This window comes from Oreochromis niloticus, linkage group LG14 (assembly GCF_001858045.2).
Source record: "Oreochromis niloticus isolate F11D_XX linkage group LG14, O_niloticus_UMD_NMBU, whole genome shotgun sequence".
In the NCBI taxonomy this organism is placed as follows: Eukaryota; Metazoa; Chordata; class Actinopteri; order Cichliformes; family Cichlidae; genus Oreochromis; species Oreochromis niloticus.
Window position 1 is genome coordinate 23,341,960 of NC_031979.2, and position 18,308 is coordinate 23,360,267.

The 18,308-nt window shown below is 41.4% G+C and overlaps 2 protein-coding genes across 5 annotated transcripts in view; both read left to right on the forward strand.

Annotated features, from left to right (window-relative positions):
- On the forward strand, positions 1 to 2,728 carry snrpa (small nuclear ribonucleoprotein polypeptide A). 4 transcript variants are annotated; one of them, XM_003454811.5, is made up of 7 exons: positions 1 to 119; positions 430 to 513; positions 614 to 786; positions 873 to 1,049; positions 1,714 to 1,890; positions 1,988 to 2,076; positions 2,161 to 2,728. In XM_003454811.5, the coding sequence occupies exons 2-7, from the start codon at positions 441 to 443 to the stop codon at positions 2,318 to 2,320; spliced, it is 849 nt and encodes a 282-aa protein (XP_003454859.1). In that variant the 5' UTR covers positions 1 to 119; positions 430 to 440; the 3' UTR covers positions 2,321 to 2,728. The 4 variants fall into 4 exon arrangements, with proteins under 4 accessions (XP_003454859.1, XP_005459411.1, XP_005459412.1 ...); XM_005459354.4 differs by having other exon boundaries at positions 23 to 119; positions 433 to 513; positions 2,161 to 2,320; XM_005459355.3 differs by lacking the exon at positions 1 to 119 and adding an exon at positions 126 to 323 and having other exon boundaries at positions 2,161 to 2,320.
- A 3,577-nt stretch (positions 2,729 to 6,305) lies between these two features.
- Positions 6,306 to 18,308, forward strand: part of LOC100705453 (protein jagged-1b) — a 63,484-nt gene continuing 51,481 nt past the window's right edge. Inside the window, exons 1-2 of the mRNA XM_025898468.1 lie at positions 6,306 to 7,914; positions 14,301 to 14,630. Coding sequence (XP_025754253.1) covers positions 7,756 to 7,914; positions 14,301 to 14,630 — 489 coding nt within the window. The 5' untranslated portion in view covers positions 6,306 to 7,755. The remainder of the gene's footprint in view (positions 7,915 to 14,300; positions 14,631 to 18,308) is intronic.

Genomic DNA, 18,308 nt, shown 5'->3' on the forward strand with positions numbered 1-18,308 from the left:
CAACAGGGAAAAATAATAATAAATTGGGACACGGATGTTAAACATCGGAAGTTACGCTTGCATTGTTATCGCGAGAACAGAAAACGGGATTTGTGAAGACCGGGGTTTTCATTCATCAGGTAAGAACGTCGAGCTAAAGACTTGAATCGTTTATTTTCTTACGTAGAAACACTTCTTCAGCGCTTTCATGTGCTTAAATAATGCATTTGAGCTCTTTGTGACGATCTTAAGTATTTGGGTGACTAGTATATACATGTAAAACACCAAACATTGTGCTAATTTGTAGTAGATAGCTTGCAGGCTAACCCTCCCCGTCACGTTTGGTGAGTGTTTGCTAACGATCGCTAGCTAGTTAGCTGCTTAGCATGTAATCTAAACTGCGCCTCAGACTGTCTCTAAAAGTAGAAACGTTCATCAAACGCTCATCAGCAGATTAAAGGATGGCCACTCCAGAGGTCCGGCTCAATCATACTATCTACATCAACAACCTGAATGAGAAGATCAAGAAAGATGGTGAGGTTTGCACGTTGAAATCGCTTTCCGTTTAAATATGCACAACCAGACTAATCCTTTTATTTATTTATTTGTTTGTTTATTTTTTAATTTACTGTAGAGCTGAAAAAGTCGCTGTACGCCATCTTCTCACAGTTCGGACAGATTTTGGATATCCTGGTGGCACGAAACATTAAGATGAAGGGTCAGGCCTTTGTTATCTTCAAAGAGATTAACAGCGCCTCCAATGCGCTGAGATCAATGCAGGGCTTCCCCTTCTATGATAAACCAATGGTAGGGTAACTAAACACTGAATATCACACAGCTGCTGCTTAGCATAGTTTGTGTGTCACACGTGGTCTTTCTGTTTGGTCCTGCAGCGCATACAGTATGCAAAGACTGACTCTGACATCATAGCTAAAATGAAGGGGACTTACGTGGAGCGTGACCGCAAAAAAGAGAAGAAGAAGATCAAAGGACCTGATGCCACTGGACCAAAGAAGGGTGTAGCAGGAGCTGGTGCAGCCATGGTCGCTGGCGTGCCTGCTGCCATGCCTGTAAGTGGAACCAGAGCTGTGTTATTGGTTATTTTGGCAACTGTCATGTATTCACAAGGGAGCTCTGAGCCAAAGTGTGGGCAGAGACACAAAGTATACAAACCCTGAGATTTCTAACTTTAATATGTTGGAAAATTCTTGTTTATTTTGTTCTATAGCTTAGATGTTTTATAGTAGATTCTTACTGTTTCCTGGATCACAGAATACCCTAAAAGAAAGGCCACAGTTTGTCAGGTGTGTTTCTGAGACATTAATGAGCAACATGGGGGCTCCACAGGGGACTGTCCTGGGTCTATTGCTTTCTACATTGCATACAGCAGACTTCGATATATAGATACAGAAAATCATTCTCTACAAATGGCAGATGAGCTATGTCAAACGTATGAATTTCCCTTTGTTATCAATAAAGTTGTTCTTATCTTATGGCTGAAACATGTTTTCAGCTCAATTTGCAGAGCAAAAAACATTAAACTGAATTGGGATTAACCCTTTAAGAACAATATTAATAAATAAGGAAACAAAAACAAAGGGAGAAAGTTTCTCCTGCATCTAGAACAGTTTGTGTGATTGAAAACTGACAAATGTAAATAGTAGCACACACAATGAAAGATAACCTCAGAAGAGGAAAATGGACATTGAGTTTAACAAGCTCTTCACTCTTTAGGGAATGCCTCCAATGAGCCAGGCTCCCCGTATGATGCACATGCCTGGCCAGCCACCTTACATGCCCCCTCCAGGCATGATGCCACCTCCAGGGATGGCGCCTGGCCAGATGCCCCCTGGTGCCATTCCTCCTGGTCAGATGATGCCTGGACAGATGCCTGGACAAATGCCCCAGCAGGTAGTGTTTTGTGACAGAGCATGTTGTGTCTTCATTGAATTTAATAAATTGATATTTTTCTGGTTGATTGATTCTGATGTCCAATGTGTACTCGTAGGTTGCAGAAAATCCCCCCAATCACATCCTCTTCCTCACCAACCTGCCAGAGGAGACAAACGAGCTCATGCTGTCCATGCTCTTCAACCAGTCAGTAGCAACCCATTCTCTAGATCTAGTTTTGCAGGCTTGTCTGTTAAAGGCTGAGCCTAACTGTTGGTGTGTGTGTTTTAGGTTCCCAGGATTCAAGGAGGTGCGTTTGGTCCCTGGACGCCACGACATCGCATTTGTGGAGTTTGAGAACGAGGTGCAGGCCGGAGCTGCACGAGACGCACTACAAGGCTTCAAGATCACGCAGACGAATGCAATGAAGATTTCATTCGCTAAGAAATAAGCTCTCAGGAACGGTGGTCTTTTTTTCCCCAACATATAAACAGGTCTTTGTTTTTTAAACTTGCAGTAAATCTGACTGTGATGCATTCTTAGAAATTGACTTTCAGGGTTGCACGTAAGTATGTGTCAAGCTGCTGTTTTTTTTTATCGTGCCACATTGACAGAACTCTTTAAAAATAAAGGACAAACATATGTGAGTTTTGTATCCTATTGATAGTAAACTCACATATGTAGAAGTTTTTTTTTGTTTGGTTTTTTTGTTTTTGTTTTTTAGCTTTACATCCAAATCCACAAGCAGCTTGATATGTTTTCTACATTTGTCATAAAGCATTGCACCCAGAGTCTGGTTTACCAGACATTGTACCTGGAGCTTTTCTTTCTTTTTATAAATAAAATTGTGTTCTAAGAATGTGCTGCTCTTCATTTAAGCTGCAGTTTGAGCTTTCTGCCAATAGGTGACGCTTTCTCTTCTCTTGTGTTAAACATTTGCTCTCAAAGACAGAGTCCCTGTAGTCAAAAGGATCTCATCTTTAAACAACTTCAGCTGCACAACATGTAGAAGGAGAAACCAGCGTTGAGAAAACCCTTTTCTTTCAGGATGCTAATGCCATGTGCTGCAGTCTGAAGTTAGACCACATCTGCAGAAAATTTAGTTCTTTGGAGTCTGATTATTACAAAGCATGGAGACTTTATGGGACTCCATATAATTCACCGTAGCCATCCTGCTTGTAAAATAAATGCACTGGAATCTCATTTAGTTTGTGCTTTGAAGTAGAACGTAGATCTCTGAAGCCATTTTCTTTCCCTGTATTTGGCATTAATCAATGTTTCCATAGTCACTTTTTTTTTTTTTTTTTTTTTTCCAACTTTGCCTTGAAAGTCAGCATTCCAGCATCACCTCTGCAGTGTTCGTGTTGAGACTGGTGTTGTTAAAATGAGATAATGAAGCTGCTAATTGAAGATGTGTGAATGTTCTTCTCAAACTGCAGTATAATTGTTTTTGTGTTCCAGCCAGTAGTACATACCTGTCACAGATGTGAGGGCTGCTTTCATAGAAAAAGGGCTCTGCTGTATTTCAGAACAAAGATATTATTTTTAGAGGTTCATTGTATTATGAAGCGAATATGAAAACAGACATTTGATTCTCTGGACACTTGCGTGAATATTTAGTTTTCTACTCTACTAAATTTTTTCCGGATGAAAATTGTGCATTAAGTCACAGCATAACATTAAAACAGGAAGACTTGTTTCTGAAAATGGGCCTCCGTACAGCTTGATTTATCACTGAACCTAGTTTACGCAATTTCTAATATTTAAAAAAAGTGTAGGTGGACCTGAAGTTTTTGGTTGTTCAATAGTGATAATTGGATAAACTCTACACTGGGTGCTGTTAGGTACACCTTGCTAATATCTATCCATTCATGCTATGCATTCAACAAGGTGCTGGGAACATTACTGACAGATTTTTTTTCCATGGTGACTCAATAGCATCACACATTTGCTGCAGATTTGTCAGCTGCACATCCATAATGCGACTCTCCTGGTCCAGCACATCCCAAAGGCCCTCTATTCGATTGGGATCTGGTGACTCGGGAGACCCGTTGAGAGCAGTGAAGTCACTGTGATGTGCAAGAAACCAGTTTGAGATGATTTGAGTTTTTGTGACATGGTGTGTTATCCTGCTGGAAGCCACCATCAGAAGATGGGTACACTGGTCATAGAGGGATGGACATGGTCAGCAACAATACTCAAGCAGGGTGTGGTGTTTAAACAATGCTCAGTTGGTACTATGGGGCCCAAAGCATGATAAGAAAATATCCCCCACACCGTTACACCATCTCTATCAAACTCATCATACGAGGCGGGAAAGATGCATGGTTCATATTATATTTAGTCCAAATTCATCTGACTACTCTCTGAATACCAAAAAGTTGATGTAGGTGAAATCCAATGAAATGTTTGTGAGGCAAAATCCCAGAAGATCAGATTTCTGTAATACTCAAACCAGCCTATCTACCTGCCACAGTGACACACCCAAAGTCACTTAATTCACCTTTCTTCCTCCTTCAGATTTTCTGTTTGAACTTCAGCAGGTTGTTCTGACCATATCTACATGCCTGAATGCAGTGACTTGCTGCCATGTGATTGGATAATTGGATATGTGCATTATTGTATTTAATGAAGGGACGGGTGAGTGTATATTTTCATTTAAGTTTAAAATGCTGTCAGCAGCCACAGCTGTCATGTAAGTGCAAAAAAAAGGTTTTCTGTAATGTTCTGTAAGTAACATAAAATTAGGCGTGTAAACAAAAGTAGCTCAGAATCATGCACAATATGAATTATTGTCTCAGTAAATTCTTATTGTCTGTTTTCCTCTCAGCCTTCACATGATATGTTTGCAGACATGCTAATAAGGAGCACGTCCTCCTCTCACAGACTAGATTCACGAACGTCAGACAGGGTGACGTGTGAATTAGGCCTGAAAGGCTTAATTTAGACTCTCACTATCAGCTGTGCCCGGTGTACACAGGGCCTCCCTGTTATGGGCTTAAACTGTGCCCTGAGTAATTGTCTTCAGGTCAGCTCAACAGTGTACACAGAAATCCACATTCCTCTGCAGTTTCCCAAGCCTTTCCACACTCCCTTATTTTGCCTTGAGAAAGCACTGACCTCAGCCACCAGGGCGCCGTGTGTGTGTGTGTGTGTGTGTGTGTCTGGCATGATTTTGGCAACATGCCTAGTGCCTTCCCATTCACCAACACAGTAATCTTTCAGAGACTGAAAGGCAGCTTATACTTATCCAGCAGCTTATGCGTGGAAGTTGTGCCTGTCAGTATCACTTAAAAAATAAATAAATAAACAAATCATCTCTTAGATATTTTTAGTTTGCAAACCTTATACTGTATAACTAAACTTCCTAAACCTTCAGATATGTAGGCTACTTTCAATTAAAGAGAAGCATCCCGAAGTTTAAAGGATAAAACGGTTTCACTTTAAAAGTTTTGCCTCTATTTCACAGTTTGTAGTGTAAACAGAAAACATGGAAAGTAAAGAAAGGACGGTCACATGCATCATGAGATGAACTGATGATATTGAATTTGCATAATCCTGCGTGGTGGAGGAAAGAAAAGACCTTAATTTGATTTCTGAGTGGAAAAGGGAAAGTTCTTGTGTTTTTTCAGTTCTTTAATTTAATGTGTTTTTGGTTTCAGTTAAGAAAATAACAGAAATTCAGTTAGAGCGAGGTTAGTGGATATTTTAGAGCTAATGGTCTGTTTTTATGCTTATTTTCTCTGTATGGTCCATTATTTGATTGAAGTGGATGGAACATAAAAAAAAAATTATTAGACAAGTGGAAATCAAATCTGATCTAAGCTCATTCTAAAGGCCCCGAAGAAGCAGATTACTTATTTATATGCATTATTTATTAGTGTTAAATTTTTGATTAAATAACTCCTAAATGTGTTTTTTTTTTATCTTAATTTGAAATGAGCCATTTTTTCACTGCAGTTTAAATAGTGTTAAAATAAATAAATAAATCTGCCTTTTCAAATCCTGCGCAATAAAACGCGTTTTGACCATTAGATGGAGCTAAATGCACAACTAACAGTATATCCGTTATGTAGCCACCAAGAAAGCAAGTGAAAGGATTACTTTTTTTTGTGACTCTTCTTCTTCAGGTGAGCCACACACGGCAACCTCTGAGCAGACCCAGTGATGCACGTGTGTTTCCGGATGCTTGGTTAGAATTCAGCTCGTGCTTCGAGGTCACTGCTTCCCCCATGCAAATTAAGCCTCTGCTCCTCAAGAGCCCTCTGTTCCGCTCCGGGGTCAACGCGGAGCGCCAAGCCGCGGAAACACCAGCGGTTGTCAGGGAAGCTCTTGAGCAACAAGCCCGTGATAGACTTTAAGATGGAGAAGGGGGAGGAGGGAGAATCTCATTAGATTTTCTCTGATAAAGAAGGTGCATTGTGTGGAGGTCTTGGGTCCAACAAGACGAGAACTAGAGGACTGGAGGAGATGTGGAAAATATGTGTGCCATGTGACCGGTGCTAATATTCAAAAGATGCCTACACACCCTACAGTTCTCTTTTATATTTATGCGCTCAGCCGGTTAGTATTTGCAACCCGGCGGCTCCATTAAGCACCAGCGTGTGTGGACACTTTTCAGAGCGGCAGCTGTCGAAACAAGTTCAATCATAAAAGTGGGTTCGATTATAACATGCCATAAGAAATCAGGCTTCAGGTGGGTGAGAACTGTGTAAGCACGTTTGCCCTGTGCGTCCTGACCAGACGCGTAACGGCCAAACGCCTTTGGCAGGAGCCGCTTCACACCTTTCCTGCAGGCATGAAAGTCTGTTTGTCTTTTGTAAACAACTTTTAGTACATCATCCGCAACAGCACGAGTGTTTTAACTAAGCTTGAAGGACAAATCGTTTCTATTGACAGGCCTGAGCAGAACTGTGAGAACAGTTCTGCCAAGCTGAGCTTTGAAGTGTTCCGTGGACTGCAGAGGTTTGAAACTGGAGGAGAGGAACCAGTGAGGCGCAACAAAGGACAGAGGGGAAACAGAACACTCAGGAGAGGATAAAAGAGATGCGAAAAGCATTCAGAATACTCTCACATGTAAATATGGCATTGAAAAAAAAAAAGAACGTTGGTCATAGTGTGTAGAGAGAGAAAAGGGGATGAGAGCCCCGTGCGCTCTGGGAACCATCGGGACAAGGAGTGAAAGACGGATATTCCCTGCCCCAGGACACACCCTCATTCTCTCTCTCTCCCTCTCATTGTTTCCCACAGTGACTCCGTGGCCGCCAGGCTTCGTATCGGGTTTACAAATGACCAGCCAGCCGCTCCAATGACAAGAACACAAAAGTGAAATCATTCCGCAGGGGAGAAGCAACTTTGGTCGCTGCTTTGGTCACACACTCATCAAGAAATAGGATTCATACGATTGTCCCCTCTCCATATTATCTCTGAGAGTGGATTAAGCTTTGAGAGAGACAGGAGATGAAGAGAGAGTATCAGCTAATTGGGATGTAAGTTCAAGTCAAGTGAGCCGGCAGATTGGACACGTAAAGCCTCTTAAGGCAGGTGGTGGTGGGAGGAATACACCAAGGGGAGTGTGTGTTTGTGTGCATGTGTCATTCGCAAAGGAAACCTGCCTTGGTCACAGCAGCAAGGGAGGGGTTGATCAGGTGTGCACGCGAGCGTATGTGGGTGGGTTGATTGCAGGGAGAGATCCAAGCTGAGACAGAGTTATGGTTTCTCCGGTCTGGACGCGATGAAGTGGCTTTGCGGGAGTTTCAGGGTTTAAGACCGGCGAGGAGGAGGAGAGCTGGGCGGACGGAGGACACTGGAAGAGAGGAGTAGGAGGAGGGGGGACACCATCGCCACCAAAGCGCACAGCACGGTCCCCAGTCCCTTGATGCAGGGATGGAGAGCTCACGGGCGCACGGGATAACTCGGAAGAATCTGAGGAGCAGAGGTGAAAAGCTCAACGGGAAGCCAGACATGAGAGCCGGGCGACACCAGGGACACTTCCACCTGCCGCGGACTGTGATTTTTTTCGTCGCGCTCACGGTGCAAACGCAGGTAAGCCACCGATTAAGTGCTATTTCGGGCAGCATGCACTTAAACGTCCCACGCTGACTCGCAACTGTGGTTCTGTCTGTTTTTTTAAATGAAAGCTGAGAGAAAAATACTCAGGAATAAAGTCCACGCATAGTGTCCCTTTGTGCTACCCTCTTTCTGCTCCTGCATGGCGCTGTGCCCACCTGTTGTTTCAGCCCGCTGGTGTATTATCCCACGCAACAGAGAACGACTGTAATCCAGTTTTAGAAGCACTGCATGCAAATATCAGAGCAAAAATACGCCTTTGCGACAGACGGTAAAAATCACACATATATATATTTTTCTTGAATGAAAAAGATTCAGTGTGCCACTGTTTGCCAAACAAAGACATGTCATGATAACACAAATCAATCACATTAGTGACATGTAGTCGATGAATGTGATTTATTCCATCATTTTGTGCTAAATAATGATTCTTAATCCCTTTTCATTCACTTTGGTATATCCTCGATCATTAATTACGCATAAATAACACATTAATTGCACACCTCACCCTTGTTAAGGTATTTTCCTTATTCACGGATCAGTAAATGAGTGAAAGCATCTTCATTTTTAGGCGCTTTAGTTGCTGCTTTGTCCATTTCATATATTAGTAACCATTCTCAGGTGTGGTCTGACTGTCTTATTTTCTCTCTGTCTGCATGGCTGTATGCATGCATGCTTTCTTTTTGGTATAACAGCAAAGTTCATTAACGACTGCATCAGCCTGCATAAATACTTCTGAGAAGGTGGTTATAACATTATGAGGAAAATTTGTGGCTCTATAAAAGCTCTGGATTTTATTACAGTGTTGTGTTGGGCATGAAAGCGTAAACAAGCAAAATATTGTTCCCCTTTTCCCCCATGAGCTCTCAGGCAGCTGCTGGTCTTGTCACAATGTGTCTGATGTGTGACAGCGCTCACCAGTAGCAAGACCAGGCCCTGGGGTGCTCCGAAGCGTGCATGTGAGTGCACGTTTTTTCTAAACACTGAGCTCACATCCAGCATCTGTGTCCTGGGTGTGTGTGGAGCCCAGGGCCACAGCCTTATAGACTCCGGGGCGTGTGAATGTTGAACATTCAGGCAGCTCTGCGTGCCTCTCTGTACCTCTGCAACCCTTTCACAGCTGAGGAACAACACACCCTGCTCTCTCCATTCTCCGACTGCACTGCAGTGTGAAGCACACACTCAAGATCCTTTGCATCTGCTGGTGCCCATTTATAATGCAGAGGACGGGGGCTGTTTCAACCTGCAGTTCATAAATGAGGCTTCTTGACACTCCAGCAGTCCTTATGTGTTGTCTATTGTGCCATGCTCACACTGCAGTATGCAAAGCATTTATGTTTCCCTAAATTAGGATGTCATTTTCAAACTGAAGCTGAGTTTTAAAATGAGATTGGATGAAATTTATGTGCACATCATTTCTGTTTGAACGCTGAGCAAAATGCAGTACATAAAGTGAATCAGCAAAAAGAGGATTTCGGCATTTAAATAAACAAACACTCAGAAATTTATCATCCGCACAATGCTTGAAGCATCCACCCAGACAGAATTTCAGTGTGATTGAAGATCCACACCGTGACTTAACCGCGATACTGTGACAGTAAGAGACTGCAGTTATCAAAAAATAGTTAAAATGCCTTTCACACAATACCATACATCTTCAAATACTCTTTTTTGTCTGGACAGTAACTGGGAAATGAAAGATATCAAAATCCCAGAAGACAAAGGAATCAATCATAGTCTGCTTGTTATGAAGAGGGTTGCCAAAAATGCTAGGCTCGTTAAATAATCAGTTCATAAAATATCTGATGCAGTTTCACAGTGGCATTTAAAGTGCCACAGAAATATGCTTGAAATCAATGATGCCTTTCTGAAGAAACTTGTTGGCCTTGAGTACAAAGAAAGTCTCGCTTAAATGGCTCACAGCGAGCTCTGTGGAGTTCGTCGAATAGTAGCATTTATTCCATGACAGTAGAAAAGTCAACAGATCATTTTCCGAGCCTTGAATGTCTTTAGGTAGAGAGGATTGTGAGTTTTGCCCATAGAGAGCTTTAAACTGACGAAGCTCCGTTTCAGAGACGGGCTGAGCTTCAGCTTGGCTCTCTCTCTCTGTTTCCCCTTCTCCCTCTCTCTCTCCGAGCGCTGAAATGCTGGTATGCAGGGAATGGCTTAGGCAGCGAGTGGAGGAGAGGAAGAAAGGAGGATGCAGAGTGATGAGCGCCACTGTATCTCCACAAGCCTTTTGATGTAGACAAGTTCACCCCACCTCCCTCCACCACCACCACCATTACCCTGTGACCCCTCCCATCTCACCCCTTTCAGCTCTGGGACAGGGTGCAGGCAAGGGACACAAAACCCAGTAACAATGGGGCGACTGAGACTGTGGCTCAGCGTTGGGCGGCCTGGCTCTGGCTAAGCAGACATATCTCGGTGATTGCTGTCCATGATTGAATGCACCACACCTCTGGGAATACATGACTTGGCTGTAATGAGGTGTCACCAGCTCAGTGTTTCAGATAGAAAACCAAAAACACAGTGAATTATTTAAATTTATTCATCAATGAGGGTTTAAGGACAAACTGATATAACAGTGGCCTTAGTTTTGTGTTTGCTGTTGTTGGATAAAGCCAAAACCACACAGAGGAGCACATACACACACACACAAATGCACACACGCACATACCTGACCCTGGTGCTCTGAGACTCTCAGGGGGTCTTGTTAAGTCTAGAGTGTGTGAGAGAGGCTGTGCGGTTTGTGTGTGTGTCCCCTCTTAACCCATCCCTAAACAGGGAGGGAACGCAGAGAAGAGAAAAGGAGGCAGATAAAAGTGAGGATGGGAACAATGTAGAAAATGGCTGATGGCTGCAGAAAGAGAAATGACAGGAGCGTTAAAGCTTGTTCTCAGATAGAGAAACAAGTGAAGTGGAGGAGGAGGGGAGAAGAAGCGTGTGAGCAGGATCCCAGTGTCATTGCCCCCTGGGAAGGGGAAGTGAGAAATAAGAAGGGAGTGGTGGTGACACACAGGAAGACTAAAGAAAGAAAGGCAAGAGCCAAAGAAGGGCAAGTTCAAAGATAAAAACTAGCGCTGCTTAATCCCTCGGTAATTTAGGGAACATCCCTGTTCCTCAAAAATTGGCACGCTGTGAGGAATGTAAATAAAAACATGGTGCAATGACACAGAATGATCATTTATTCTTTCATCTTCACACTGTAAGAATCTGAGAACTGAGGAAATCAGTTTCTGTAGTTTTAACATAGTTAACATAGACTGTATATGAAAGATGGGTGAAGCCTCAGAGTTTTAAACGATAAGCCTTAAAACTGCATGTGGGTGCAAAAAGAGGCCTGGTTGTATAGAAAACAGCCTATCAGCTCCCTTTATCTGTAACCTCAGTAAAACACTTTCCTGATGAGTTTCTAGTCTTATTTAATGCAACATGGTGTTCATTTTGTAAATTATGAACTTAATAGAGTCCAAAAGGAGTATAAAGTAAGGTTTGCTGTAGGGTGGGTGTACCTTGGATTTATAAATGGCTACTGTATGAGCATGAAGTGTCCTTTGGATTCTCAGTCAGATCCACCACCTGCTTGAATTCAGTTTTTAAAAGCACCAAGGCAGCGATGGACAAAATGCTCAGCCTGAACTTTTAAGATGGGACGGAAACCAATGAGTGACCTCACCAGCGCTTGAGATCATTTTTTAAATTTTTTATGGGGACAGAGATATTTTTCCATTTCATAATCTGCCAAATGTTTTCTTTGGGTACCAGGTCTGGAATTCAGGAAGGTGACTTAATCTCACTTTTACGACAAAACCATGCTCTTGAATGCTTGCTGAATTTAGTCTGTCTTGCAGAAAAAAGAAAACCTGCTGAGGAAAAATGATATTATCTGCAGCTGTATATGTTTCCCCTAAACCTGCATATTCAGTATTAATGGTACCTTCACTAATGTGCACTTACGCACCCCCATGTCATCATTGATGCTGGCTTTTAAAATCTGTCCTGATAAGGAACTTGATGGTCGCTCTTTTCTTCAGCTTGGAGGACAAAATTTTTCACTGAGCAAAGGTGGCAACGTTTCTGGATCTTATATATATGTTGTTGCTTTTTTCCCTCTGCTTGTTAGGGCCAATTCAAGGGCTTTAACATATGTTCCTAAGCCCATGAAGTTATTTATACTAAGAAATTAAGTCCACAAGTGCTACAAGAGGGCACGAAAATTACAGCCATTCAGTGCTGATCTCGATCTTGTCTCTTGCCTACAGAGATTTCTCCAAATTCTATAATCAACTGATGTTTTGTACCACATAGGTTGAAATGCCAAAGTCTTTTCAGTTTCAAATTGATAAATGTTATAGTTAAGTAACTGTCTTCACAGTTATTTAAAAAATTGTGAATCTTTTCCATTCCCTCTCCAGCTTTACTTCTAAAACCCCAGGCCTCTTGTAAATGCTCTTTTAATACCCAGTCATGTTACTTGTTATCTAATTATGAAATGTTCCACCAGGTCTGTTTCATTTTTTTCTTTTTGTGTCGCCCCCATTCTAACCTTTTTCCTTAGTTTCAATATTTTTTCCCAGTTACATAATTTTAATTGTTGTCTTTGGATTATTTTCGGTCAAAAATTGGGTTTTAATCATTTTTAAACTACCACGTTCTAGTATTTATATTCTACACAGCATTCCAACTTTTTGGGAGACATTGGTTGTAAATGGAAACGTCTGTTTTTCTCTTCACTAGAGGTCAAACAAAGTTATGGGAATCAAAGTTATGTCATCATGTCTTTTCCCCCCCTTTTCTCTCTCTGTTGCTTGCTTTTTGAACACTGTTGTCTTGTACATACTGATAAACAGATGGTAGAGAGGAGACATGCAGGCCGCTGCTGATTCCCAGAGGCACTGAGACAGTACATTAGAGGAAACATGATATCCATCTCTCAAAGTTTCATTGCACATTTTTGTTTATTTTAACTATATGATGGTGTTTGAGTTAGTCAACCTCTATCATGTAAATTAATATCTAAACTATTAAATAACTACGGATGAAATGCATAAATCAAGCTCAAGTGACTGACAGCGAGAAGGACGTCTTTTGCTTATATGTTATAAACTGGTGGAATCACATAATAAACTTTAACATGAAAAATCTCTTTCAATCATCTTGTCTTGCTCAACTGAACTGTCAGTGGAAGTGATTGAATTCTCTCCTGCTGTCTGATTTGATCAAGATTTGAGTGTCATAGTGCAAATCTGTTATTTCTGTCCAAACTCAGCCTCTTTTTGCTGCAATAAGGGGAGGACGGACATAGAAGCAAATTATCTGGTGAACCTGGTTACTTGTGTAAGGGTAATTGTTCAGTTTCAGAAATATTCTAGCCCTTAAAGTGAGTCTTTATAAATATTAAATATTGCAGTTAGAGGAATAGTTTGACATTCTGTGAAATACGCTTGCATTTGCTTTTTCGTATTATGTGGGTAAATTGATATTGCACTCTATCGTCTGCACTAAGGCTGTCATGATAATGGAATTACAAACTTTAGACTGATACCCAGGAAAATGCTTGATAGTTATTACCATTTTCAATACTGTGGGTGAACAAAATGGCCAAAAATCAAGAGTAATTTTTAATAAATATATATTAGAACAATACAAAAAATGTTTGCAAGTTGCCTGAAATACCTAATTAGGATAACTTTAAGGTATATATAAATATGTATATGACAAATATTTTAAACAAGAAAAAAAGGACAGTATTTCAAGTTGTCCAAGGTAATCTCTGTGGATGCATATAATCAGCAGTAAAATCTAAAACCTAACACCTGAAAGGTTTACTGACATTCAGCTGAAATGAGCTTTTTTTCCCCCTGGATGTTAAACTTGCACCACCATCTTTCCTGAGGCAGAGTTCTCCCACAGATTTCAGTTAAGGTTTCTTTGATTGCCCTGTCTCTCTCTTATAACGTCTCTAATGTTACAGCTCATCAGAGGCTTCTCTTGTATCTTTCTGGAAAGGATTGCGGTCCATTTTTTAAGATTAATTGGTTTCTAACTTTGCACCAACTGTAATTTAAACATCGTTTGATTTTATAAAAGATAAAAAGATAAAATAACTCCTCTTATAACTTAAAAGCTTTTGCAATTACCTTATTTCACTTTCTGTCCTAATGAGACATTTTTAAGCAGAACTTGAAGCAAGTGAATTTTTACACAACCTAACATGGCCTGTTAAATGTAAATCACCTGTCATTACTTGGTGATCTTCCATCACTACAGTGGGTGAGAATGAACTTAACTGTGCAAGTTTGATAATATATTAATGTAATTCTCTCCTTTGCTCTCCTCTCTGCTCTCTCTGGATTCAGGCTGTCTGTGCGGTTGGGATGTTTGAGCTTCAGATCCGACACTTTCAGAACCCACATGGACGTCTGCAAACAGGAGAATGCTGTGATCTCCAGGCCAGCGGAGCACAGCACTGCTCTGCCAGGGACCAATGTGACACTTTCTTCCAGGCCTGCCTCAAGGAGTACCAGGCCCGGGTTGCCCCAACTGGAACCTGCACCTTCGGTACCGGCAGTACGGGTATCCTGGGTGGAAACTCCCAGTTGTTCCACCACAGAGGACACGACAGGGGGGGAGGAGGAGAGGACGGGAGTAATGGACACATTGTCATTCCTTTCCAGTACGCCTGGCCGGTAAGTACAGGGGCAGTGATGGTTAGCAGTATGGTTACCAAGGGAACAGGCTAAGCTTCAAGTGGGAAACAATACACTCAATCTGAGGCTAGAGGAGAATAACGATGACACTCAGAGCTTCACACCCACATGTTTTTGTATCACAATAACCACAACATATTTTTCTACTAGAGGATTACAATATGGAAAACACAGAATTTCCTAATTTGCTCATGAAAGAAAGATAATCTTCCTGGTGAAATCACACATCTTACATCTTCCAGACGGACCCAAGAAGACCTGGTCTAAGCTGTTAAAGGGTTATTAAAAGATTGAAATGAAAATATTTGACAGTGTTTGACACAGATATTCTTGTTGCCCATGATTATAATTTTTGGATATTTGTGATCTTTGGTTTATGAGTAAAAACACACAAACCTAAAAATGAGAGTGGCGCATCTGTGGTTCAGAATGAGTGTGACTATCAACCCCAAATTGCCTCTGATGCATCCGTGTCAGTGTGGCAGAAAGTACATAAAGGCGCAGAAAAAAGTGCTGTGTGAATGTAGGCTTTATGGGAAAGTCCACAGTTAGACTTGAAGACTGCTTGAATACAATGAGGCCATTTGACAGCAGAATGGCTATTTTTTGTATTTAGTATATGATCATCTTAAAGTTCTTCCTGCAATCCTGTAGTGGCCCTTGGCGACTTACTGCATTCTGCTAGTATGCATTTCATTCATCCACAGTTTTGTGGGCCTTTTTACCTTTATTAGACAGTACAGTGAAGTGGAGAAAGGAGAGTGAGGGGAAGGGATGCAGCAAAGGGCCTCAGGTCAGAGACTAACCCAGACCACTGCATTTAACTGTGCAGCATACGAGGTCCTGCTCAGTCTCTGAGCTTTATTCCAAATGCAGTCACTAAGAAATACAGCTGGTGAAGCACTCCGGGTAATCAGTAAGTCTGGAAGAAAACCTAGAAAAGCACAAAATTAATGCAGCCCATTTATCATTAAACTGGTGTCAAAATGTAACGGCCTCCAACATTGCCACTACACTAATGGCCACCACACTTTCCATTAGTCTGGTGGCCATTAGTGTGGTAATTACGTTGGTAACTGTCAGTGCAAAAATGACAATTACCAACATTGTCACCATAATTTAATATATCTGATATATGTTGGCTGGCTTCATACACTGGAACTGAAACTTTGTGTGCCTAAACCAAGAAGGTGAGCACAGACTGCCTAAACTTGGTTACTTGTTTGGTTTGCTTTTCACTCCATTCCAATGTTTTTTCCATCACTTCACACCTCCACATCTTTAAAACTTTCTGTTCCTTATGTTACAACTTTTGCTCTTTCTGGAGGTTTCTTCAGCTCATATTGAACTACTTGTGTCTTTTGTCCTCTTTAAAGAGCAGAACAATTAATCTGCAATTAGCACAACAGAAGGCAAGTGTGGTCAATTGATTATTCAATCTAACTCTCTTTCTTCCTCCTCCAGTGCTCCATCTATCCCTGTTTCTCCATTTAATTTTTGTTTCCCCAATAAGGCTAAAAAAGGCCACAAATTTGTGCGCTCACAGACGCCTCTTTAAAAAATTTGTATTTCTGTCTATTATATCATTTACATGTGCTGTATGTATGTAAAGCACTATGCAAAACTATGGCGCCAACCCTCATTTCTTTATGCTTCCAAGGAGCCAGACTTTTCTTGTAACTTTTTTTCGCGGTGGTCTTGAGAAGTAGTTCCTCAGCCTTTCTAAAGGTTCAAAGCTTTTCTTTGGACATTGGCTGCCTTCTTCTCTGATTTTCAGACCAATCCTTCTACCTGACCGTTTTATGAGGAATGTTTTTGATTGTTGAACCGATTAACATTCAGCTATAAGTCATTCAAGCAAAAAAAGGGCACCTAACTTAAGGGATGGACTATTGTTGTGTGCACACATAACAGAAACCTTTTAAATGTAAATTGGATCTTTAGGCACTTTGTTACTTGCAGCCAGAAACATTTTTTTTTTCCAATTTCTATTATTAAATCCCTGAAAAAAAAAAAAAAAAGATTACACAATTTGAAATGCATAAAATTGGTCTTTTGCTTAATAAGATGGTTCATTTTCTTATGGAGTGAAACTTTAGTCTCAAATCATTGTCAAAATTTAAAGACGCGGTCAGGAAAGAGGTACAACAGTGAGGCATCTGTAAAACACAGTGGAGGCTCTGTCGTGGTAACTGCTAATAGCATAAGCAATTGATTGTTTAGGTAAAAATTAAAAAAAAAAACATTTGAAAAGTAATTACCTTTCAAGTGTTAGCTTTTTCAGAGGTTCGGGGGAGGGTGCAGCTGTTGGAATAAAACAGCAAGTGGGGTCAACATGTGTCATGTGACTCTTAAAATGACAGGAGAGTAAAAAGGTTTAATCACAGTGTAACACAAATATAGTAATTAGGCATAGCACTTATCTCTTCCCATCAACGCATTTTCTAAGAATCCATTAGTCCATGTGGGTGCTCATTAGTCACTCCTTTACTGTACTTTATTCTCACATTTAATGCTTGTTTATCAGTGAAACCAGAGCTAAGAGAATCTGTTCAAAATGTCTTGGCAAGGACACATAGAATTTTCCTGTGGATTTGAAGAGGTTTTGTTTGTTTCTTGCACTGAAGAAATGCTCCTGCAGTATTTCCTGTTACCCTTTCTTTGTCTTTGATCGCTCCCAGCATGGTCGACTTGTTTCTCATAATGAAAGAATTACAGAAATGGCAGTCAAAGACCTCACGCTTCTAAGCCATAATCATATTATGTCGTAATAATGTTTGTTATGTAGCACAAAACCCCCAGGTGAGGCTTCAGAAACACAGACACACACACACTGCTAATATGTCTGCAGTGGCACACACACAGCTGTATCTCCTTCACTTCAGAGGACGTCACTTTGACTCACATTAATTTCCCGGAGACTTACGCTAAACCTGAAAACTAACCCTTCATACTGAAATTAATTGATTTATGTTATGGGGACTTGGTTATTGTTCCTGCACCGTGACTGAAAACAGTTTTATGTCCCTGCAACAATCTAAGTACACACACACACACACACACACAGAGGAATGTTACACAGCTTTGGTTTAGGTTTCTTTTTCTTGATTAGTATCAGTCCATTTACCTGTGAGACTCCCTGTCCCAGAGCCAATTATCTTCCCTTATCTGTGTATAGTTTGCTTTTGTGTGAGTTTTCGTGTGTGCGCTGTATATCTACTGCGCGTGTCACACTTTTCACCGGGGAAGTGCGTGACTGGCAGGTACGAGTGTGAGAAAGTTCTCCGTCAGAAAGCTTTACCTGGATCAGTTTCAGGGCCGGGCCGCAGGGCGGGCTGGGCTTCAGGGGAGAGAGAGCCGGGACACTCTGTGGCAACCTTAGAGCATTTTCAACTGAAAGGCCTGCTTTATCTGGCCATCTCTGGGAGGTGGAGGGTAGTGGGTGGTGGGTGAGGGAGGTAGAGTGATCCCCCTGCCCCAGGTGAGGGGATGAACAGGTGAGCAAAGTCATTATGAGGAAAGGTGAGCTCTTTCTGTCCCCTGCCCTCCGCTCACATGTGCAGTCTTCATTTCTCACAATAATCTCTTCAGGGAAATATGCTCCTGTGTTTTTGTCTGCATTTGTTTATGTAGCTGTAATTTCTTGTGTTTTGTTTG

Excerpts from the sequence above, each read along its gene's own strand:
- snrpa (XM_003454811.5), top strand. The coding sequence starts at position 441 with ATGGCCACTCCAGAGGTCCGGCTCAATCATACTATCTACATCAACAAC. Across the intron at positions 787-872 it reads CCTTCTATGATAAACCAATG|CGCATACAGTATGCAAAGAC; the intron begins GTAGGGTAACTA and ends TTGGTCCTGCAG. Across the intron at positions 2,077-2,160 it reads CTGTCCATGCTCTTCAACCA|GTTCCCAGGATTCAAGGAGG; the intron begins GTCAGTAGCAAC and ends TGTGTGTTTTAG.